At 40.3% G+C, this 25,148-nt stretch overlaps 1 protein-coding gene across 1 annotated transcript in view; it reads left to right on the forward strand.

The window, feature by feature from the left end:
* Positions 1-15,104, forward strand: part of TMEM132B (transmembrane protein 132B) — a 425,771-nt gene extending 410,667 nt beyond the window's left edge. Inside the window, exons 7-9 of the mRNA XM_069960965.1 lie at positions 3,257-3,530; positions 10,736-10,927; positions 12,737-15,104. Coding sequence (XP_069817066.1) covers positions 3,257-3,530; positions 10,736-10,927; positions 12,737-13,879 — 1,609 coding nt within the window. The 3' untranslated portion in view covers positions 13,880-15,104. The remainder of the gene's footprint in view (positions 1-3,256; positions 3,531-10,735; positions 10,928-12,736) is intronic.
* Positions 15,105-25,148: the final 10,044 nt, after the last annotated feature.

A 25,148-nucleotide genomic window follows, 5' to 3' on the forward strand; every position in this document is an offset into this window, starting at 1 on the left:
GGTTCTAGGAATGGCCCTAATCTTTGTCCTATTAGCAGCATTGCACTGAATGTTTTCCAATTGCCTGATGCTGGTTTGTAAACCCTGTTACTTGGCTAGGCTTGACATAATGTGACTGTGTGCACCAAACTGCTCGGAGAATAGAAAATTCACTTAGTAAATTTGCTAGCTGGAGGTACCAAGCTTTGTTAAAGTGTACTTGTCACAAAGTAGGCTGGACCCGATTGGTTTGCATTCCATTTGCCAAAGGAAGTTTGGGTATCCATAGAGCTGTCCACACCAGGTTGGTACTGTGTGACCAATGTTGTAATCCAGTTGGGGTCGCATGACTTATGAACAAGACATGGTCATCTTCATAGATACCTGAACTTCCAGAGGTGAATGGATTGCTTTACTTCTTTACAATTTTTAATTTATTTATTTTTTGTCTATGGGGCCATTTGAGGGCTGATTTTGTGCCATGACCTGTATTATCGGTACCTTACTTGTGTATATGTGACTTTTTTTACCCTTTTTATTTTCTTGAAGCCCCCCCAGGGGATTTCAGCGAGCTGTACCATGATTGCTAAAGAGATCAGCGCAGTACCCATGTACTGCATTGATCCATTATACTGTGCTAAAGTGCTACAGGCTGCTGGAGGCGGACGATTCTCTGCTACGTGCAGCATTTACTGTAATTGAGTTGCTCAAGCAGTGCTGAAGCACATACAGGGGATTGTACAGAACATCTATGTATGACCAGCAGTAAAAGTAGAGGAGGATGCATGCCAGCTACCAGCAATCCAAAATGCCGGTGGTCTGTGAACATTCAAGTGCAAGAGATTCCAGCACCATCCAATGGTGTGCATCCTTTGTTTTCTTAACAAAGACCCACTAGGGTCGAAACGTTGCTGTATTGATTCAATAAAAGTTTGAAACTTCTTGCACACCATTGTGTGCTGTTGGATTCTCTTGCACTCCACTCTATGACATGTCAAAAGGAATATATTCATAAAATAGCCTATTATTAAAAAAACTGAAAAATAAATAAATGGCGTTGTGGGAATGTAGCCCGACTGTCCCTTTCATATCAATGGGTCTTATGGAAATCCACACGCTTGCTGTCAAAACAACTTCATTCAGATGTAAATAACAGATTTTCGGTCTCAGACTGATTCCGCTGCTTGTGAATTTACCCATAGTTAGTGCTAAGCCAGGTGTGAGTATCTTAATGTAATCCCCTCATTATTGGAGATCAGGGATTCTGCTTGTTACAGATTTAGAATTGTAACTATAAGCCTCCTGTGTTCTCCCTCACCTTCGTATTTCTGTCTTTTGAAGAACATGAGTTGAAAGTTGTCTAGTGATAGGAGCAACGTGCAGTCTGAAAATATTCCATCGCTATTTTTAGCACATCTGCAATAGGAAAAAGAAGACGTAAACATTTTGTAGCTCCACCAGAGTTCTGAGCAAAAGAAAACCTGGAAATCAGATCATCCGAGTCTTCTATCATGAATCTGAAGGTTATTCATGGCAATAGAACCCTATAGGTCCGGAAATTTACCTGATAAGAAATCCGGGTAAATTTTACTGACGTGGGAAGGGGGCCTAAGACTGAAATAGAGGACAATATAAATAAAAAAAAATTCAGGTTAAAATTTGAGATTTCTATCAAATGTACAATTGTATGTTAATGTATCAACACTTTGAAACCCCATTAACATCACCCTTGGGCCATATGTTTATGGTATGTTTATGGTTCCGCGCTGCAGAATCTGTTGGCACTATACAAATAAATATTATTATTATTATTATTATTATTATTGTATATAAGTGTGAATTCCACCTTAAGGCCCTATTACACTAAACGATTATCGGCCATACTTGGCCGATTACTGGCTGTTCAGGCCAATAACCGTTTAACCTAATAGGACATGTTGAAAGGCTATGATCTGCTAACATGCACAACGGCGGCTGATTGTGGTCTTTCATCATGTTGAAAGATTCTAATTTGTGCAGCGGCGGTCAGCTGCTCGTCACTCCTTCCGGGGAATGAGTGCGGTCAGATTGGTACTTGCTTCCTCCGGATTATCAACCTTTAAAGGAGTTTTTTTCTGAGAAATTTTAAAATACTATATGCCTTCCCCTGCAGTAAGATAATGAAAGACTGCATACTTACTACTGCCCCAATGTTGCAGCACTCAGATCTTCTGTCCTTCTCTGTAATCCCATTCTACCTGGTTCTAATGACATCTCGCTTTCCTGCTCAGCTCTGTGTGGGGATGTAGTAATAAGAACAGGATTAGAGCAGGGAAAGACAGATCTGAGAGTATGCAAAAAAAGAGCTTGCAGATCCTCATTTAAGAGTCTTGAAACACAGGACTAGCCAAGTATCCCTCTGGGAAGGAAGGATATCTGGCTAGTCCTGTGTTTCGAGACTCCTAAATGAGGCTCCACAGGCTCTTTTTTTTTTGCATATTCATGTTTCCCAGGGGACAATGCACCTAGGATTTCACTGCATTGAGTGCTTTAGCTAGCAGCTGGCAGTGTTATCTTTGGCTGATCTCCCTGAGATCAGTGATCTGTTTCTCTTATAAATCTGAGAGTAGCATCCCCATAAAAAAGCTTATGACATGTCCAAGAGAGAAAAGTTTTGGTTTCTGAGTGCTCAGATCACAACAGATCAGGAGAACAAGCCAGAAGTCCGTACACAGCGCATTTACTCCTGGCTTTGTGTCACATTACCTTGACGGACGCTCAATGTAAGTCTACGGGGTCCCTTTAGGTCGCAGACACAGTGCGTGGAGAGGAGCGCATGGTACTACAAATTGGTAAGGACCTAGACGCACAGACCCTTCCTTACTGATAAACACTTTTGACATGTCTCTCTGACATGTCAAAAACTTCTTTTTTTTTTTTTTTTTTTTTTTAATGCCAGATACTTTTTAAGGGTTACACACAACTTTTTTTGAGCCCATGCCATAGGTGGATGCAAAAGGCATGATAAAATAAAGGAAAGTCTTATACTTATTCCTGCTAAATGTAGTTCAAAAAGTAAATGAAAAACAGTCCCAAAATGCTTCAGTGAAAACCTTACTAAAATACTGTATAATATGAGATAATATCATATTAGAGTGAAAATAATCTTTCACTGGCAACAAGAAAGTCAGGATCTGCTATTAGTTGTCAAAGTTAAGTAAAAGTAATTCCTTGGTTATGCAAAACTATGTATTAATTTTATTTAGTTTTTTCTTATCCCAAACTAATTTCCCTCTAGACCAACAAGAGATAGTGAAGATGAAGAGGATGATGAGAAGAAAGGACGCGGGTGTTCTCTCCAGTACCAGCATGCAATGGTTCGTGTCGTCACTCAGTTTGTTGCAGAGTCCTCAGACATTGGTGGACAGCTGACATACATGCTTGGACCAGATTGGCAGTTCGATATCACTGACCTTGTGAGCGACTTCATGAAGGTGGAAGAATCAAAAATAGCAACACTGGAAGCAGGGAAAGTTTTGGTTGGACGAGAACCAGGAATAACCACTGTTCAGGTAAAAACATGTCCAATATGTCCTCTTTTCTTTGTTTTACTTTAAAGGAGAACTCCAGGCTGGTGTGATTTTGGCAGCGTGCTGGGCGGGGGCGAGGGGAATGAAGGAAATAAGATCGCTATGGCCTCTGGCTGGCTTAGATGGCCTAGCATGTCCTTGCGCAGACCCAGAAACAGACGGGAGCGGGCGACAGGAGCTACAGGATAACGGCACTAGCTTTGGAGCAGGGGAGGTTAGAGCATATTTCTTCTGTCATCCTCTCCTTCCCCAGCACTCTGCAAAAAAATCACTCCAGCCCTGAGTTCTCCTTTATGGCCATGACCACAGAACATCCTTTTTTTGGCTGTTGGGCAGCTGTTTTTTTTTTTTTAGATGCCCGCCATTTTCCAACCAAATGACAGCTGTTTTTGCCAGCCAAGAAAGACGCTGTGTGGTTGTAGCCTGGGGCTATGTTCACACACTGTCAAAATGACAGAAATTTTTATTGGATAGCCATCATTTAACGATAAATAATGTCTGTAATTTTATACCAACATCCTTTTTTATATGAATAACAGCCGTTATATGTTGTTAAATGACGGCAGTCCAATAAAAACAACCATCATTTTGATGGTGTGTGAACAAAGCTTAAAGTCTAAAGTATCTCTTAAGAAAAATATTAGACAGAAGTTCTTATTAAATTGCTGACATTTCTGGTCTTAGTGGGTATCCGGGTCGTGACATGTGAGGTCTTCTCAGCCAGTCAGCGAGGTGGGACCCCATTATGGCCGCTGACTGGCTGAGCGGAACTCAAATGTACTGACCCGGAAGACCAGGAAGTGGCCTTGGACCTGGGGACTGGAGGGGTAGGCTGCGCCCACCAGTGCTAGACGGGGGTGGAGGGGAGTGGTTTGAGGGGTAAGAGCATATTATTTCTTTTAGCCTCCCCCTTCACAGTACTTGCTAAAAAAAAATTGTGGTTATCTAGTGCTACAAAAACATGGCCGCCCAATCTTGTCTCTAGCTCAGGTGTGGTTTGCAATTAAGCTCCATTTACTGTATGTGAAATTTTAGGAATCTTGAATGGTTCAAATGGCAGCTAAAGCTGGTTGTCATTTAAGTATAGGCTAGAGATTCCATTAATTATTTAAAAATTTGATTTTTTTATTTTTATTTTATTTTATGGGGAAACCATGTTTGTAGCACTAGTAAACCAGAAATGATAAAGTAGAACCTTCTATATTAAAATGTGTCTTCCATTAATTCTAAAGAACTTATTGAGTAGATCTTTTCCACTGTGGCAGAAGTCTCCAGGCTACACAGATTATCAACTCAAGTGTTTAGGAACAACATATTGCTAGAGTCCAAAAAAAAAAAATCTATTGCATCATGAAATTAGATTTATGCATTAACTGCCCATGAAAGAAATGTGGTGTTTATGTGAACTGCATTTAGGAAAAAAAAAAAGTTTATTGGATTTTATCACTATCTTAATTTTATGCAGATTGCCGAATACAGCGTAAGAAAATGAAAATTACACTGTAGCACTTTAGGCAGTACTTTATTCCCCATTTTTTGTAGTAAATTCCCTTAATTAAGGCAATTTACACATGTTTTTCCAGGTTTGATTACCCGCTCATATACACACGCACAGTTTATGCTGTAAAATAAAATTGGCTCCCCCACATTACTCTATTATTGCATATTTATCACAGTTAATGCGCTCCTAAAATCTAAGAGCAATAAGGGAACATGAGTCTATAAACAAGATGTTGTACTTGAAGGGAACCTGTCATTAGAATTTACATAAGAAGTCACAGCTGAGTGGAAAGTTTGTCAAGGCAGAATAGGTCTATAAACAGGGAGGATACAGTGGTCGCCATTGCAACTCCATCCTGATGATGGTCAGGCTCTGCGGGGGCACAGGGATGGGTAAGTATACATTCTTTATTATGTTATCATGCCCTCTGCCTGCAACAGAGATTCTCCTTTAATGTTTTTATTAAAGTATTGTTTTGCCCCCTAAAGGTTATACAAATCACCAATATACACTTATTACGGGAAATGCACATAAAGTGCTTTTTTTCCTGCACTTACTACTGCATCAAGGCTTCACTTCCTGGATAACATGGTGATGTCACTTCCTGGATAACATGGCGATGTCACTTCCTGGATAACATGGTGATGTCCCGGAGCTGTGCGGGCTGTGGCTGCTGGAGAGGATGATGGCAGGGGGACACTGAGGGACACAGGGTACTGGAGGGACACTGAGCATCCCTCTGCCATCATCCTCTCCAGCAGCCACAGCCCGCACAGCTCCGGGACATCACCATGTTATCCAGGAAGTGACATCACCATGTTATCCAGGAAGTGAAGCCTTGATGCAGTAGTAAGTGTCGGGAAAAAAGCACTTTATGTGCATTTCCTGTAATAAGTGTATATTGGTGATTTGCATAACTTTTGGAGGGCAGTACAATACTTTAATAAAAATTTTCGCTGAACTTCTCCTTTAATGACATTTCAGGAGAGACATTGTGGAGATTCTAAAGAAAATAAGAAGGAGTAGCATGCTATGCATTTACCTAGGCTTACATTACTGCCCTGCGCCCTGCGAGGCAGAGTTTGTACAGTTTAGAGACATTAACCCAACAAGGCCCCTCAACTAAGGGTCCTATTACATGGAGTGATGATCGTTCGATTATCGCTCTATGTAATAGAGACAATGATCAGACGATGAAATGATCATCAGCTGATCGTGTCTTTAGGTCCACCAATAAGTAGACAGGCCCCCATTAGGGCCCCCATTCCATTATTGATGGCTAACTGCAGCAGACATTGGACCACAGGAGAGACAGACTTAACAGGTCAGAGTCAAAGACCAAAGCTTACTGTTCCTTTTCAGTCGGGCTGTAGATAGGAGGCATTGACCTATTCTGTAGAGGAGGAAGAGAAAGAAAGACGTAGAGGCGGATTAGGTTGAGAAAGAAGAACTTGAAAGTTTTTGACGAGGACGGCGTAGAGGCTGAGGGAAAGGGCCATGGAAGCTGAGAGGGTTGATGAAGGAGGATAAAGGAGGGCACTGTGGCTCAGGAGGAGAATGATGGTAGAGGACATGAAGGCTGCAGAAGAAAATGAGGAAACAGGACACAGAAGTTCTGAAAGATGAAGCAAAATGGCACAGAGGCTAAGGATGGAGAACAGAACATAGACAGAGAAGGAGGATAGATGAGGATGGAGAAGGAAATAGAGACAGTGGATGAGGATAGCTGAGGATGGAGAAGGGCACAGAGGGTAAGAATTAGGATAGAGGAAGGCACTCATACTGAGGAAAAAGATACAAGAGGACATTAAAGTAAATGTACCACCTGGTTCCCCACCCATGCGCAGCACCGGTCTATTCCTGTATGCACCGGGGGCGGGATGGTGCTAGGGAATAGATCGGCGTTGTGCACGGGAACTGGGTGGAGGTTCAAAAAAAAGGATTGTGCTACCGGTATCCCTGCAGTGGCGCACATCTGTTTATGTACCTGGTGGTACATTCGCTTTAAGCCTGAGGAAAAAGAAGGATGGCACTGATACTTACCTTGCAGTCTCTGACTCTTCACTTCTTTCATGCCTGCTGTCTGCCTCAGTTGTTGCAACAGCACTGGTATTGGGATGTATTAAAAAAATTAAAATAAATAAAAAATATTTATCTATCTAGTGGTCCTCACCTACAACTCCTCTATCTATGTGTCTATCTATCTATCTATCTATCTATCTATCTATCTATCTATCTATCTATCTATCTATGTGTTTGTTTGTCTGTCAAGCTAACTATCTGTTAGTCTATCTATTTATGTTTCTTTCCTTGTCTATTCATCTGTCTATTTATAAATATACAGTACTCCGAAATTGCTTCTCAAAATGTGTTTTGTGTACTGTCATTGTTTCCTGAATACATTGGACTGATGAGGTCCCAGCTGTCAGCAATGCTGTCCAGTATTACTGAATGCCATTAGCTGTTTGGCCTAGATAATCATTCAAACTTTAGTTCATCTGCCTTCAGAGAAGAGAGGAAAAAAAACGAATATTCTGGATTGGAAATACATTTTTTCCAGTTAGTAAGCGACAATAACATAGAATAATTGTTAGAGAATATTTCTGAAGTCGTAGGAATCGGCAAGATAATCATTTGCAATACAGAAGATTTCCCTCAATCAGTGCAAAATGAGGGAGATGAAATACCACCCACACTTCAAAGACACACCAGAAAATCACATTAGCTCTTTCTATGTCTGTTAACTCTGGTAATATTTGAAGTGAATAAAAAAAAAAATTGCTACTTAGCAGACCGAAGTATTCATGTTAAATTAGCAAAAACAAAAGATTAGCAGACTGAAAACTTGTTTAAAGTTGAGGCTTGTAGAAATGTGGTCTCGAAGAGCTAATCTGCCACATCGCATACATCTCGAGGTACTTTAGCAGAAACACAAACACTAACACAGTGCTTGAAACTTTAAATATATTTTAAGGTCTTAAAGTGACTCTGTACCCACAATCTGTCAAACCCCCCCCCCCCAACCACTTGTACCTTCGGATAGCTGCTTTTAATCCAAGATCTGTTCTGGGGTCTGTTTCGCAGGTGATGCAGTTATTGTCCTAAAAAACAATTTTTAAACTTGCAGCCCTGTGTCAAATTGGCGTGGCCTAGAGTATCTAAGCTCTAGACTTGCACCGCCTCTCCGTCCCTCCTCCCCACCCTGTTCATTATTAGGAACGCCCCAAGAACAATTTCTCCTATTCATCACCTGTGTGAACACTGCACATGAGCTGAATTGTTAAGGCACCTGTGCAGTGTTCAGATGAGGAATAGGAAAAATCCTGCCCGGAGGGTTCTTAGTGATGAGGAGGGCGGAGAGGCGATGCAATCCTAGGGTGGACACACACTGTAGGCCACGCCAATTTGACAATTTGACACAGGGCTGCAAGTTAAAAGTTGTTTTTTTGGACAATAACTGCATCACCTGCCAAACGGACCTCAGGACAGATCTTGGATTAAAAGCAGTTACCCGAAGGTACTGTCGTTTTTTTTTTTGTTTTTTTTTGGGGGGGGGGGTAAGATTGTGGGTACAGAGTCGCTTTAAAGTGTGACTGTCATTATAGTTTTCAAAACCTTAATCAACAGTAGATGTGATATATAGCACGTTTGCAATTTACATAGATTTTTTTTTTCCCCAAAGAGTCTAAATACAGGAAGTCCCGTGTTTCTCAGGTCATCTGCTCTCACAGAGAAGGCAGACTTGCTTTATTTCACATACACTTGTAGATTTAGAAAATTATAATGACAGCTAAACTGTCACCTCCAAAACACCTGCTAAACTTAGGTTATCATAGGTTATACATCGGTTGAGTATACAACGCTAATTCTATATCTTTCTATGTTCTTGCATTCCTTTGCTACAAGCTCACAGATGAAGGAGTCTAAGGACCCTATTACACTGAACGATTTTCTTGCAAAAAATTGTTCGAATGTAACCGATAATCGTCCTGTGTAATTGCTGGCAACGATCGAAAAATTGTTTGTGTGCCGTTGTTCCTTGATTTAGATCTGACCCTAAAATCATTAACTGTTTGCGGTAATTCCAAAATCATTCGCTGCAGTTCCGCATTTATTTACTAATCATTCTGTGTAATTTGACATTGTTCATTCTTTTGCTGGGATCAGATGGAGTAAACGATTGTAGTAACGACTACCGTTCTTTGTTGAACGATTTCAGGTTAACGATAAACAATCTCGGTTCTGATCGTTTATTGTTAGTCGTTTATCATTCAATATTGCTTTGTCTTATAGGAGCCTAAGTCGTCCTCTCCATTATATTCTTGAGCTAAGTAGTCCTCTCTATACAAAAATATGCCCAGTGTGTAGGCTTACTACGGTAAAATACAAAGGAAAAGAAAGCTACAGATTACAAATTTGAAATCAGCATCCTTTATCCTTCTAACAGATTACTTTAGTTTAGGGTTTTGAAGTGGGTGAGTTGGAGGTGACAGAGTCCCTTTAAGAATACGACCTTATAAGAGCTCCACACATTTTAAAGTAAAGTATACTTAAAGTTCCAGATAAAAATTACAGTCCACATAAACATCTATGGGTTCATATCTTATCTCTATATGCCTCTGTTTCATAAAAGGCACATGTAGCCCTTAGAAACTATATAAGAGATATACTACAAATGTATCCTGCAGAGGCCATGCCCCCTCCCCCTCTGAGCCCCCCCCCCCCAGCTAATCGGGCAAGTGGGGCATACGGCAGGCGTATGCCAGGGAGAAGGGGCGAATCTGCACCATCCTGGACGGTTCATAAATGTCCCCCATGAAGTCCCGGCCAATACAGAGTGTCACTGCTTAATGTGTCCATCAGTCACATGACTGCCTTCTCTGTGAGCTCAGATGACCTGAGAAACACGAGACTTCCTGTTTTTAGACTCTTTGGAGAAAAAAAAAAATCAGTCAGAACACAGGAAATGCCGTGTTTTTCATAATAACTAAAAAAATTAAATAATGAAAGTAAATTGCGAACTTGCTTTATATGACATCTACTGCTGATTTAGGTTTTGAAAGTTAAAATTTTTCAATAAAAAATATGGCCCTTTTACTTTATTCACAGACCATAATATTAGGCTTTGGTTGCTATTGTATAGGCTAAAACATTATTGTGTCTGAGCCCAACATTGGGTGTATGTGTCTTACTCGCCCACAGACCACTTTTTACCAGACTCATACGTTTGACAAATGTTCAGCTGACAAGTGCTGCCAAGTGTTATTGGCTATGAAAAATATATATATACCACTTAGTCCATGTTTTTTTCCTTCTTCTTCAGCAGTTGACGTATGTAAGTGTACAGGCATATGTCTGGAGCATATGTTTAGCACTTTTACAACATGCCTGTCAAATGTAATACCTAAAGGCGGTGTGAACCTAAGCTTACTCTATTCTGGTCTTGTAAAATTTCCAATCATGTAGCCGTTCTGGGCTGGAAATAAGTATCATACTTTCTGGATAAGTGGGTGTTAGATTACATGGAATACAGACCATGGGAAATAATTGAACGATAGCTGCCACAATGCTGAAGAAACCCTCTGGATGATTGAGCTTGTTGCATTGCTCCCGCTATAGGTTTCTGCACAGTTTGCCATTGTTCCATCAAAATCTTTGTCCTTACCTGTCGTAATCCCTTTCTCAGGTCCTTTCTCCATTGTCCGATTCCATCTTGGCTGAAAAAACAGTGACAGTCCTGGATGATCGAGTGGGAATTGTTGAACTAGGAATCCAACTCATAACCGGTCTCTCCTTGTCTGTACAAGCCAGCAAGGGTAATAAAAGAGCCATCATTACGACTACTACAGCCAGTGATATCCTGCATGAGATGAAACAGGTACGGGAATGAAAAATACACACGGCCATGGGTATTTGATCAAATCATACTAATATGTCTTGACTATTTTCATGAATGAGTATTTTTTATTGTATTTTGTTTAGATTGTGTCAATGTTTTATATAACCCAGACTGTATAGAGAATACATTCACTCACTCTTGTCAGCCCCTGTCCCCCGAGGGGATTACAATCTAATTTCTCCGTGTCAGGTGCACATACATGTACAAGCCAATTTTATAGGGTGTTAGTTTATCCATATGTCTGGATGGTAGGTAAGAAAGCAAAGAGTGCAAGTAACCCATGTAAGCGAGAGGCAAAATACAAACTCCATGGAGGGGGTTGCCCTTGTTAGATTAAACCTGAACCCTACAGCGGTGAAGCAATATTTACTTACCTTTTGTTTATATAGTGCCAACATAGTCAACAGCACTGTACAAAATTGCATTGGCCCGACTCCCAATCGACACAATTACACTGGGCGATCAGAGGGAGCAAGCGAGTGCTGACCTGTCAGGTCAGCACTCGCTTGCTGAGGTAAGTGTGTGTGCTTGGGGAGGGCTGGTACTGGGAGATTCTATTACACGGAGTGACGGCAGCAGAGCGTTGCTATAGTTGTCCTTCATCTTTCAACATGTTGAAAGACGTTAAAAGACAACGATCAGCCGACATTGCGCATGTCGTGCATGGCTGATTACAACCTTTTATTACAAGAAGTGATTTTTGTCCGTAATCGCCGATAATCGCTTTGTGTAATAGGGCCTTTAGTTTCAAAATAATCTGTATGCTTTAGGGGCTTATTCCACTGAGCGATAATTGGCTGAATCGGCCCGATTTGGCCAATTATCGCTCCGTGGAATAGAGAGAAAGATCAGCCGATCATTGTGTCAGCAGCTGATCATTCATTTAGGTTCAAACCTAAAATCATCCAAATAGTAACTCTACTAACAGAATAAGTGTCCTGGTGACTTGGATGGGATTTTTCAACAATGTATTTTTTAATTTCTAAAAGTAGCTAAATAAATGGAAAACTAAGTTTCACTGTCTGGTGACATGTTTAAACAAAGATGGCTCCCGTATTCCATTCATTGGACACAGCTTTGAACTGCCACAGCCAGTGATTGGCAAAGCAGCCACTTTTATTTTTTGAGATTGAGACTAGGAAGTGGTTTACAGCGGGGGCCAGCCACAGTCAGAATGATATTAAGGTGAGTAATTTTTTATTTTTTTATTTTATTTATTATCGTGAATCTGTCAGGTCCATACTAGGTACAGAGCTGCAGACACAGGCATATAGGTCATAGGGAGATAAAAAAAAAAATGACGCCTTTTTTTTTGCATGCCGTGTCTCTGCAAGTGGTCATCAGCAACGACAAAGGCGTCATTTGTTTTATCTCCTTATCACTTATCTGCCTGTGTCTGCAGCTCTGTACCTGATATAGACCTGACAGATTCCCTTTAAGCCCAGTCTGCCCACAAACAGAAGTGAAGCTATATGGCTGGACAACTCCTTTAGCGCACTGATGCTGTATCTCAGCTGGAGGTAAGAGCTGTAAACACATATGCAGTTAGTGTAGAGATTAAATAGCCATTTGGCAACTTCCTCTAAAGTTTATTTCTGCCATAAGTGAAGATAAAGTAAATGAACATCTGATCGTATTACTTTCAATAGTTTTTTTGTAAGAGAGACCTTATATTCACTTTGTAGAGAACATCAGGAAGCTATAAACATGATCACACAACATATTGCCTATTATTGTATTTTTATTGTAAGGATGCTGTAAAAGTGATTTTTTTTTTCTCTTTTCCAGGAGGCAGTCATCAGCGTGTGGACCTTGTTCAGTGATGGCTCAGTAACACCGCTGGATATCTACGAAAGTAAAGACTTCTCGGTGGTGGTGTCGTCTCTAGATGAGATGGTGGTTTCCACTTATCAGAATCCTTTATCAAACTGGCCTGTTGTGGTTGCAGAAGGAGAAGGCCAAGGACCTTTAATAAAGTTAGAATTAGGGATCAGTGAGATCTGCCAGAAATCTAAGAGGAAAAGTAGCCTTGCTGTGGGGAGCGGAACTATCAAGGTTAAATTTGGCCAAAAAGATTCCGATCAAAAGGGGAATATAAATGAAATTCAAAGCATAGACGATGAGTTTAAGAAGATTACAAGTAAAACAACAGAGAAAGTTTCTGAGCAAGAAAGGACGGCGAATGAGTGGCCCAAACATGGAGCGTCCGCAGTCAACTATGAAGATGCAAATAGAAACTCAACGTCTGATTCTCCAGTAGACTATCACAAGAACTATAATGATGCCCACATTGTTCCTATTCCATATACTAGCTTTCCCACAAGAATAGCTTCAGAACACAATCAGGAAAGTGAACTTACACAGACTTCGAGAGGCCTCACAGACTTGGAAATTGGCATGTACGCCCTTCTCTGTGTGTTCTGCCTTGCAATTTTAGTGTTTTTAATTAACTGTGTGGCATTTGCATGGAAATATAGACATAAAAGGTTCCCAGTGGCAGATCAAGCAAACATTCCACATTCACATGACTGGGTATGGCTTGGGAATGAGGTGGAACTGTTGGAAAATCCCGTTGACATTCCTGTGGCGGAAGAATGCACTACCATGATTGATAGAAGGTCACAATTTGAAGAAAACAATTTTTTGCTCAATGGTGGTTCTCAAAAGAACCCATATAGTCAAATTATGAGGTCGTCAGATTACAATTTTGAAAAAGAGGCCCAGAATGAGCCACTAAATCCAGGGGGATCAAAGAGAAAACGGGTAAAGTTCACATCCTTTACTACTATTTTACCTGAAGAAGGTGGTCCATATACCAATGCAGTCATCTTTGGAAATGAAGAAAATATTAAATGGGTCTGTCAGGATATGAACATTGGAGATTCCCGTGAGCTTAGAGACTATATGGATAGTCTTCAGGACAACCTGTAAAATAATATGTTTAAATTCACCTTTATGCCTTCGTTTTGTTTGTTTTTTTAAGGTGGGACTATCAAAACAGCAATAGAAAAGCAAAAGAAACCCAACAAGGTTAAGTTCATTATACAAAGTCTGTACTGCCAACATATTGTATTTGGCACGAAAATAGAAAGTATGAAGAGATTTGTCTATATTTCTATATTGGGTGCCATGTGATGCTTTCATACTGTAAGTGGTTTCCTGGTTCTCCTGACGAGGGTACGATACAGTACATGGCATGGTATAGGTGTTGCAGGAAAAAGAGCTATTGTGTTCTATAGAATTTTGGGTATACCACCACTTTTTCTGCTTGTAAGTAAACACTACAGTGCCAGGTTTCCAATTAAAAGCACACTGGACTTTTCTTGACATATTTTCCAGTTCATCGTAAGCATAAATCTGAATGTATTACAAATGTATCGACGTGCATCTCAACATCGAATATCATTACTTCTTAGATACACACAATGTTTAGGTGGTTGGCAAAGTAAAATACAACAAATAAAGGAACATATATTTTATTCTGCTTTTTGTTTTGTCGTCAACGTATCCCTATTAATAATCACAGGTCCAAAATTTAGTAACGTATATTGTAAAGCCTAAATTATCAATTTGTGATATCTGAACCCCAGGGGTATACTGTGTCTTTAAAGTCCTGCACAGTGTATGATCATAGCCTTGGTATACTTGTAGGGCATATGTGATTTAGGGTCCTCTTACCCTTAACAATATCGGCCACGGGTGGCTGCAAATGGGTGCCAATAAGCTAGATAAGGGCTTGTTTGCAGTGCCTCTACATGGCACGATAAATCGAATGGCCAGGCTGAATGAATGATCCTTGTATCATTTGTGCAGCCCTGGGAACTAACAGCACAGATATTTTAGAGGATTGTAGATACATTGTAGAGGAGGCAGCATCTGGAGGGCTGGAAAGACAGATACAGGATCACAAGCCGCGAAGATGGAAATACTATGCACTAAGCCTTTTACACGGGCCAATTATGGGCAGCATAATTGTTTCTAGCAACTTTCCTGGCCGATAATCATAATCGGCCCCTGTAAAAGGTTCCTAAAAACCTCTTAATGCTAACAGACAAAATTATTCAGATAGTTATATTTTTTGTAGTGGTGTTAAATAAGTACACTTAAAATTTACTTTATACCAGAAAGATTGGAAAGTTTTATTGTTTTTGGAGACCTCATTGTGATTGCCCAATCAGTCAATAATCTCTTTTTTTTTTTTTTTACATATTTATCACTATTACCACCTTCTGATAGTATATTTTACATTTATATTATCATAACCAATTACCACTATAATTTATTCTCACAATAGTGCAATAACATTGAAATATAGCATATGTTTGTTTACGTCAGTTTTGCTCCATGCAAAGATTTAAGGAGTTTCCAGGCATAGCTCCATGATGGCTTATCAGTCACCCAGCACGATCAGCTGCTCAGTGGCGCACTGAATAGAAAACAGTTTTATAAGGCTGGATTCACACTACGTATATTTCAGTCAGTATTGTGGTCCTCATATTGCAACCAAAACCAGGAGTGGATTAAAAACACAGAAAGGATCTGTTCACACAATGATGAAATTGAGTGGATGGCCGCCATATAGCAGTAAATAACGGCCATTATTTCAATATAACAGCCATTGTTTTAAAATAACAGCAAATATTTGCCATTAAATGGCGGCCATCCACTCAATTTCAACATTGTGTGGACAGAGCCTTTCTGTGTTTTTAATCCACTTCTGGTTTTGGTTGCAATATGCGGACCACAATACTGACTGAAATATACGTAGTGTGAACCCAACCTTTCTCTGTTCATTGTGTAATGGTGCTGATGTTCAGTTCAGCTCCTATTGATTTAAATGGTAGCTATGGTGCAATAACACATCATCACCACTACACAATGAACATAGACAAACTCTGTTTTCTGTTCAGTGCGCCACCGAGCAGCTGATCATGGGTGTCGGCATCCCGCCAATCAGTGACATATCTAAGCTATTCTTTTGATAGCTCATCAGTTCATTTTGGCCAAAAAAAAACTCCTTTAAAGAAGTACTCCAGCGACAGTGTCATTTTACCCTCCCAACATATAGCTGGTGACAGTAAGCAGCTGTTTTGCTCCCCGTGATTACCAGACACTCGGTTTCCTTGATACAGAGCTACTTCTGTTCCCCTCTGCTACCCAGTGTGATTAGCCGATTTACACTGGCATTTGGGGATGCCTTTTACTGGGAGGGTAAATTGATGTTGTCGCTGGAGTGCCTATTTAACTCTGTAATTGATTATTCCATAAGAATGTGCTCGAATTATATATATTTTACACAACTGTACAAAGCAGCTACTGTATGTAAAATGGGAATTGGTCATTGACTTTCTGGTGTGCATTATTGTAATGAGCTCTTGTTTTTTTTTTTGTTAATGAGTATTTTGTTGTTTTCTTTATTCTTTGTAAATTCTTTCCAATTGTTCTAAGAGTTATCGCTCGAGTTCTCCTTACTTGGGTCAAACATTTTTTTAATGTGCGAGTGCTTGACTTGAGGAAAAAGCCCCATGGAAATCAATAGGAGCATTTAACCAAGTGCCCCCTGCTCAACAAGGCAGAGGGTGTCTGTTAACCTATTTAATTTTTTTTGTTAAAATTTTTGTATATTTCATCCCTTGAAGGGATGGTTAAACAAAATATACAAAAATTAGAACAGAATTAGAAATTGAAAAATAGGTTTTTGCGGGAGATATAACTGATGTTCGTCCGACAGTTTTTGAAGTTGGATGGCCAGTTTTCCATCTTTATTCGAGAACCGCGAGGTGTTTGGTCAAGTATCAAGCTCGATCGAGCACCCCGATGCTCGACTGAGTGTGCTCGATCAACACTAGTGATCACTTCAATTTACAGAGCAGTTCCATATACTTTGAGGCACCAAGCATACACAATTGTGAAATGTGTAATTAAATAATCCTCTTTATTGAACACTTAAAGTGACACTGCCACCTCCTTTTTTGTGAGTGGGCGAGGCCTCACGGCATTAGCGCCACTTAGCCCCACCCACCACCCCACCATTGGCCCCGCCATTAGCCCCGCACCCTTAGCGGCCATTGGAACAGGCTGGCCTAAAGGTCTAGGCCCCACCCCCTCTAGGTCGGCCCACCAATGGGCATCAAGGGGCAGGGCTAACTGTAGTGCAGCGGGCGGGGTTAAGTGGCGCTATTGCCGCGAGGCCCAGCCCACTTAACACAGTCTGCAGTTGATAGAAGATGACTTTTTACTTGAGCAAGCACCACGACGTATGATATAAAATAAGGTATGAAAAACGCTAAATTTACCCTCTACACCTGTGTAGAGATGTCAGAATGCACAAAGGGGGTGACAGTGTCACTTTAAAAAGCAGGGGCACCATCTTAGTCTAAGAATATCACTGGCAAAATGAATCTTTAGGGTCCTCAAAATGTTTCCTAAATATTATAGAAATAGAATTAGTAATAATTCTAATATTCTTGTAACAAATATATCTTCTGTTAAACATTTATTCATCTGTATCACCTGAAGGATTCATTGGTTATAGTCACCTAAGATAGCATTTTTAGAGGACACATGTGGCTTTAAGGGGTTTCCAAGCTTATATCCATAAGATAGGCCGTCAATTGCTGATTGGTTGGGTGCTGACATCAATTCCTGATTGGCAGGTTGCTAACCCCATCACCCCATGCTACACAATCAATGGGGCCCGAAGCCCTGCACCATTGTTGTAGTGATTGCACCAGGTAACTGTAGCTCAGTTCCCATTCACTTCAATGAGAGCTGAGCTGCATTTACTTGGTGCCAAATGGATGATGAAGGGCTTAAAGCACAAATTATTGTGTAGTGCAGACTTCACCGATTAGCAGTTGATGACCTGTCCAGTGTCACACGAAAATCCAAAGCACTCCAGCAGAAGGTGAAAAAAGGTGGTGGCTTATTACAAAAATGTGCAAAAACAGGATGCAACGTTTCAGTTCCCTCACAGAACCATTTTCAAGTGTTTTGTGAGAGAACTGAAACATTGCATCCTGTGTTTTTGCACATTTTTGTAATAAACCACCATCTTTTTTCACCTTATGCTGGAGTGCTTTGGATTTTCGTGTGATACTTGGGGATCCCCCTTGCCAAAAGATTTGCCTCCAACTGCACCCGCTACACCTGTGAAGAAGTGCGGCTCCTCTCTCCTCCCTCCTGACCTGTCCAGTGGATAGGCCATCAATCATATACTGTATAAGCCCATAGAACCACTTTAAGCTTTCTATAACCTTAGACAGTTCTGTAAGTGACAACTATCTACCCTGATTCCCCCATACAGGTCTATGCTTTGTTCAGAGCACGGAAAGGGCGAAGTACAACAATCTTCCGGTGTACTCGGCTCTTTCCATCAATCCATAGGAATGAATAGAGCCATGAGTTGAGTGCTGTACCCGTGGCTCTATTCATAACAGAGCTGGCGGGTCTCGATACAGAGATCGTGGGGGGTACATAGGTCGGACCTCCTACTTTTTGAAAAGGGAGTTTTTCATGGAATATCGCTTTAAGTCCTGTATTTATTGCACACCTCTAAATTTACAAAAATGCAATAAGCTACAAACCTTGCAAAACTGTTCATCATAACATTTTTTTTTTTTTTTGGGGGGGGGTACTTAATTCATGAATAATGGTGCCAATTTCTCCTGGTTCTCTGGCCTTTTTTTTGAGCTAATGCAATTAAATATAAATGTAATCATGTCTACATAATAAATATTCACATTTAATTTGGTTCCTAATATCACAGTACATCAGGGGAGTTTACACTGTAAATAAAGCCGGAATCAAATTTTCTCTAAATGAAAATGTAATTACGTCGCCCCAAAGAGAGCTGCTTCAGCTTATTTTTCCTAAATGCATAAAATCTGTTGAAGCTTTTAATGTTCTTCACTTCAAACCTAAAATCAATCCCCCTAACTACAGGAAGAAAAGTGACTGCTTCGCAATCTTGTGTGATCACAGGGTTTGCCATCGTCAGTCTTGGACTTGACATTGTAGAGTCTCTCTAAGTTTTCTGGAATATAATTTATCTAGGAATAAAACATGCGCCGGTACTTCAGGAAACAAAATACGGTAGATAACGTATATCGCTAATCAGATCTGAAAGGGAGGGTCCATGTTAACTTAGTTTTAAAAAGTTCTGACATTGTTATCTCCCCCCATGAAGTCACCATGTGAGAGGCTTCCGTGAAGGCAATCGGTACCCGAAAAGTCTTCTGCTTCTAAAGCAAATTAGGAAGTAAATTATACTTGACAAGCACATTTTTTTTTAAGTAAAATGCATGACAAATAAATTAACCTACTATTCATATCATATTGTGAATGTAAGAGATTAAAATGTGCTCCTACTGTGGACACGTGACACGTGAGGAAAACTATATTCACATAAACACATTATACAGATCACTGCACTGTACAGCAAGATTCAGAACAATTTTTTTTATCACACAAAAGAGGAAATTTTTACCATCTTTCCATATTACTACTAGAGATAACCGAACAGTTTCGGAGCTCCTGGCATCACAATGAATGCTCAATGATGCCGGGAGCTATAAAATTGTTTAAATATTTACGCCTCTGTACTGACACACTGTGTCACTCAGTTGAGCATTGAGCTTAATCGAGCACTCTGATGTTCAATAGAGCACTATGCTCGACCGAGCATTCTCGCTGAATACTAGATATACCTGGTGGAACATACTTAAGAAAACAAGATGCAAAGCACGTCTGGTGATCGTAGTAATTAGAGATGAGCGAACCTGCCGGATTTCTGGTTCGTACGAACCAGAAATCTCGGCATCTGACTCCCGCTGTCTGCCGGCTCCGTGCAGCGGGTGGATACAGCCTAATTGGCTGTATCCCAGTTTTCTAGGCGTTCCTTACGCTGTATCCACCCGCTGCACAGAGCCGTTAGACAGCGGGAGTCAGATGCCGAGATTTCTGGTTCGTACGAACCAGAAATCCGGCAGGTTCGCTCATCTCTAATTACTACGATCACCAGACGTGCTTTGCATCTTGTTTTCTTAAGTATGTTCCACCAGGTATATCTAGTATTCAGCGAGAATGCTCGGTCGAGCATAGTGCTCTATTGAACATCAGAGTGCTCGATTAAGCTCAATGCTCAACTGAGTGACACAGTGTGTCAGTACAGAGGCGTAAATATTTAAACAGTTTTATAGCTCCCGGCATCATTGAGCATTCATTGTGATGCCAGGAGCTCCGAAACTGTTTAAACACTAATTTACATTTTTGCATTTCTTTTACAAATCCCTTTAAGGGACAAAATATACAAAAAATAAAAGGAAAAGTTGCAATAGGTTTCTGCAAGACATATTAGAACAATGGCAGTATACCATCAATTGACTGTAGTAACAATATGTCTTGCAGTAACTTATTGAATTTTTTCGTTCTAATTTTTGCATATTTTATTTACACATACAATGTACAAAAATCTGTTTACATAAAAATATACCAAAATTAGAATGAAGATATGCAAGAGGTGAACCGGGCACCCTCCACTCCGCCGAGCAGTACCTGGTTAGATGCTCAAGTCTTCCATTAATTTTAGTGAGGTTCGTTACTCGCGTTGATCATTCAAACATTGAAAAAAAGCTCAGATCCAGTAACACTAGTTACAACATATTCCTTATAATAAAACCCATATGTGCTAACTTTTACATAAATGTTTGTCAAAGTTTTTAAAAAGCTGACAATACACACTTACTTTTGGGTAGAACACAATCTTCTATAGAGGTGCATACTTGGATTGGCCAAGTGTGGAGAGACGTCACTTTAAGAAGCTTCTGGCTTATTTCCAGACAGAAAAAATAACAAGAAAAGTTAAAATCTGTTATACGTTAGTCTTCTTTCACCTTGGCTGTAAATATTGGGGGACAGCTGAGCTGCTCCCATACACATTAGATTGTACCAGCAAAAAGTTATGTATGGTGTACGACCATTTTAACAAATGAAAGGGGAATGCAGTTTGCAAAGTTCCAATATTTTTACATTTAATCTGCCCTTTTAGTAATTCCTTTTTATTATCTAAGCCTTATTTAAATCTCTAACATATTTAAAGGTTTCAGTTATGCCTCCCTTCACCCTTCCCATCTTTCTCCCAAACTGTACAGATTTATGCAAAAGAACACTCCAGAGACACCATCACTGGTCTCAACGTAGTGAGCTAGCCAGATCTTCCCTCCGGAAAGGAACAACCAAGCCAAGGAATGTCTCCAGTAAAGGAAACCACCCAAGCAAGGTATCCATCCACAGACAGCTGTTTCGGGATATTTGCCCCTAATCAGTGTGGAGTAGGTTTCTGGCTAGTGGGAGCAATGCTAGTAAGTGCGAAACAGCTGTCTGTGGATGGATACCTTGCTTGGGTGGTTTCCTCGACTGGAGACATTCCTTGGCTTGGTGGTTCCTTCCCGGTGGAAGGTCTGACTATCTCACTACATTAAGACCTGTGATTGTGTCTCTGTGGTGTGTTTGGTTGATGTACAGACTGTCTTTCTTGATGCATTTTTTTTCCTATAACCTTCCATTATTTGTGTATCTCATCTTTGGACCTGTTTTATTTTACCAATATATTTCTGTAAATTCTCCAGAACACAATGAAAGGACTGATTAACACATTTGTCTGCCAGTATTTTGGTGCTAAATCTGTTTTCCATCAGATTTTTGTTGCACTCCGTCCTACAAATGGTTACAATATGTAGGTGTGGTTTTTCTTAAGAGAAGGCATGACTTAATGCGCCTAAATTGTGCCAACAAATTCTCCAAAAATGTTCCAATCTCTGAGCTAAATTAAAGATGGTGGAAACTAAAACTAAACAGTCTAAGGAGGTGTCAGATTCTTAAACAACTTTTAAAAATCTGGTGGATTTCTAGAATGTCTAACCTAAGCTAAGAATCACACAGTTTTTTTAAAACATTACAGCCAGTATTCCAGATGTGATGTCACAAGAGCTTTATACAGTGGGATCACAATATCCCTCTTCCTACTGATAGATATGCAACCCAGCATTCAATAGATTCTCCCTACTTGTGACCCATTTTGAGATTGTCAGATATCACTATCCCAAAATCCTTCTTTTCTGAAGCCTTCTCCAACACAGATCTGCCAATATGTTACTTGGATAGAGAATTTCATCCCCAGGTGCATTATTTTAGATTTGGAAACATAGAACTGCAGTTTCCATTTTTGTTGACCACTAATCTAATAAAGCTAAATTATTTTTGATCCTATTGCACACTTTTGTGTTATCTGCAAGCAGGCAATCCTTACCCACCAAACCTTTCCCTATGCAAGTTACAAACATATTTAAAAGATTGTAACCCAGAACAGACCATTATGGTGCATTACTTGTAACCAATGTTAAAGACTGGGCAAGAAGTGCATGCTGCCATTGCAGGTATGGCAGATTTGTTTCTGTCCCATAGTATTGTTCAGGATTTTTTTTTATTATTTACTTTTGTCTTTTGTCAACTTTGCTTGTGTCGTTGACCATCTAACAGACATTAGTTACACAGCATTATGTCCGTTATCATTAGGGATGGTCCGAACCGAGTTCGGTTCGGGTTCGTACGATCCCGAACCCTCGGTAATGATTCCCGCTGTCTGCCCGCTCCTTGCAGCGGGCGGATCCAGCGGGAGGACCGCCTGGAAAACTGGGATACAGCCATAGGCTGTATCCCAGTTTTCCAGGCGTTCCTCCCGCTATATCTGCCCGACAGCGGGAATCTGATGCCGAGCGTTTGGGTTCATACGAACCCGAACCTCGGCAGGTTCGGACCATCCCTAGTTATAATGTTTCTGGTTCATTACCATATGAATAAAATCTGATCATTTGGGATTTGATTACCAGTGACTGAAGAAGTTGGATGCAGCTCTAAGGCTGCATGGAAAACATGGATACAGCCATAGGCTTGTTCTTATGTTTTCCAGTGTACACCAACAATCGTCACTCCAGTAGGTAGTGGTGCCAAGGGAACACTGTATCCACGAGAAAATAACACAATCTCGGCACTCACGGAGTTGCAATGAAGAAGGTATGTTTATTCACACAAGTGGTTCGCTGCACACGTTCCGACCATAAGGTCTCTCTCTCCACAGATTCTATTGAGAAAGACCTTATGGTCGCAATGCGTGCAGCGAAACACTCGTGTGAATAAACACACTTTCTTCATTGCAATTACGTGAGTGACGGGATTGTGTTTTCCAGGACACCCTGGATCCAACTTCTTCAACCACCGGTAATAAAATGCTGAAAGCTGGGGTTATGATGAGTTTCGCTCATCTCTACTGATGAATCAGCGCAGTGGATGCTGTTTGTGTTCTTTTTAGATGGTCACTATAACTATTACAAGTTATTATAAAGATATAATAATATAATAATTTTAACAATTATCTACAACACATAAAAGATGAAAATAGACTCTTACCCATAGAATGATTCCGCAACGGAAGGGAAAATGTGAACCTAATAGTTGGTAGTGTAGAGAATGTATCGGACAGTAGATGTCAGATAATATCCTCCAAACATATAATACCATACATGAATTATCTCAAGAACTCGCCCAACAGCAGTGCAGAAAAACAGAATGATAGGTTTATCTAGACACAGACATTCAAGAAGGTTAATACTCAGGTGAGGTGTCAGGGAAGGAGTCATGGCTTGAGATATAAATGCAATCAGAACAAAATGAAAAATCCTGGATGGGACTGCAAGCCCGGCATTCATCAAGGAGAGCAGAAATCCATATACGAACATGTCCAACATACAGATTTTAGAAGATAATCATAGTCATGGAAAGATATTTTTGGATCTTTTCTTTGCAGAAAGACAATTTTGTAATCTACAGCCACAAGCAAATGGTAAAAATATGTTCGCAGAATCTGTGTGGAGGTAGATGGAGCCCCAACAGCTAGTATGGTGCAATAGCCAATGTATCCTGCCATATAATGCCTAATTACAGGACTATATAATATGGTGGGAGTACCGAGGCTATGTAATACAGTATGATATGCCAATGGGTGCATAGAAGTCTATACAACTTCTATGCATAACATAATGGTTGCTTAAAGGGGTTATCCAGTGCTCCAAAAACATGTCCCCTTTCTTCCAGAGACCGCCCTACTCTTGTCTCCAGTTCAGGTGCGGTTTACAATTAAGCTCTATTCTCTTCAATGGAACTGAGCAGCAAAACCCCGCCCAAGCTGGAGACAAGAGTGGGGTTGTCTCTGGAAGAAAGTGGCCATGTTTTTGTAGCGCTGGATAACCCTTTTAAAGGCGTATTCCAAGAAAAACAACTTTTCCCCTACCCACAGGATTGGGGAAAATTAGGAGATTGTGTGGGGTTATTCTCATATTGAACGGACGTTAATATCGCAGTTTTGTGTCGGATTTTGAATTTATTATTTAGGTTGGTTTCATGTTTTAGCAAAAAAAAAAAAAAAAAAGATGGAAAAACGGATGCATTTGTGTGCATCCATTTTGATCCCTTTTTCCATTCAGTTCCATTATAAATAAAACAGATGATTGAAACAATAAACACCAAAAAAAATGACACAAAAATCAGGTTGACTACATTTTTGTGCACATTAAAAAAAAAAAAAACATCCGTCTTCAACTTTTTTTTTTAAATAATGAAGGCAATGGAAAAAAAGATGAGATTCCATTCTCTCAGCGGATTTTCATTCCAATGCAAGAATGGAGTCCATAGACTTGCAAAACCTAAGATAGCTTGCTGCTGATGTAAAAACAAACAAACAATAAAGCAGCTATTCCTACCTAACCACGCTCCCCTGGTGCTCTATGGCCCTTATTGGGTCCCTGCTCATTGACTGTCTGTTCAGCCAATCACTGCATTGTCCCATCGCAGCCAGTGATTGGCCGAGCAGTAGGGCATGAGGAGAGAGTGGACAGGAAGGAACAGCTGCTTTGTTGTTGTTTTTTTTAAACATCACATCAGCAAAATATTTTTGGAAAGTCATAGGCTTTAATGGTTACCATTATCCCAGGAAAATTATTTTTAAAAATCACAAATCCTAGATATATGTGAAAAGTTTTGATTGGTTGGGGTTTGAGCGCTTAGGGGGGAGAAGCGCACTGCTTTTCCCGCCTCTTGCCTCTTTCTTTCTATAGAGTCCACCTCCTGAAATGAGAGAGGTGAGGAG

This window comes from Dendropsophus ebraccatus, chromosome 3, assembly GCF_027789765.1.
Source record: "Dendropsophus ebraccatus isolate aDenEbr1 chromosome 3, aDenEbr1.pat, whole genome shotgun sequence".
Taxonomy (NCBI): domain Eukaryota; kingdom Metazoa; phylum Chordata; class Amphibia; order Anura; family Hylidae; genus Dendropsophus; species Dendropsophus ebraccatus.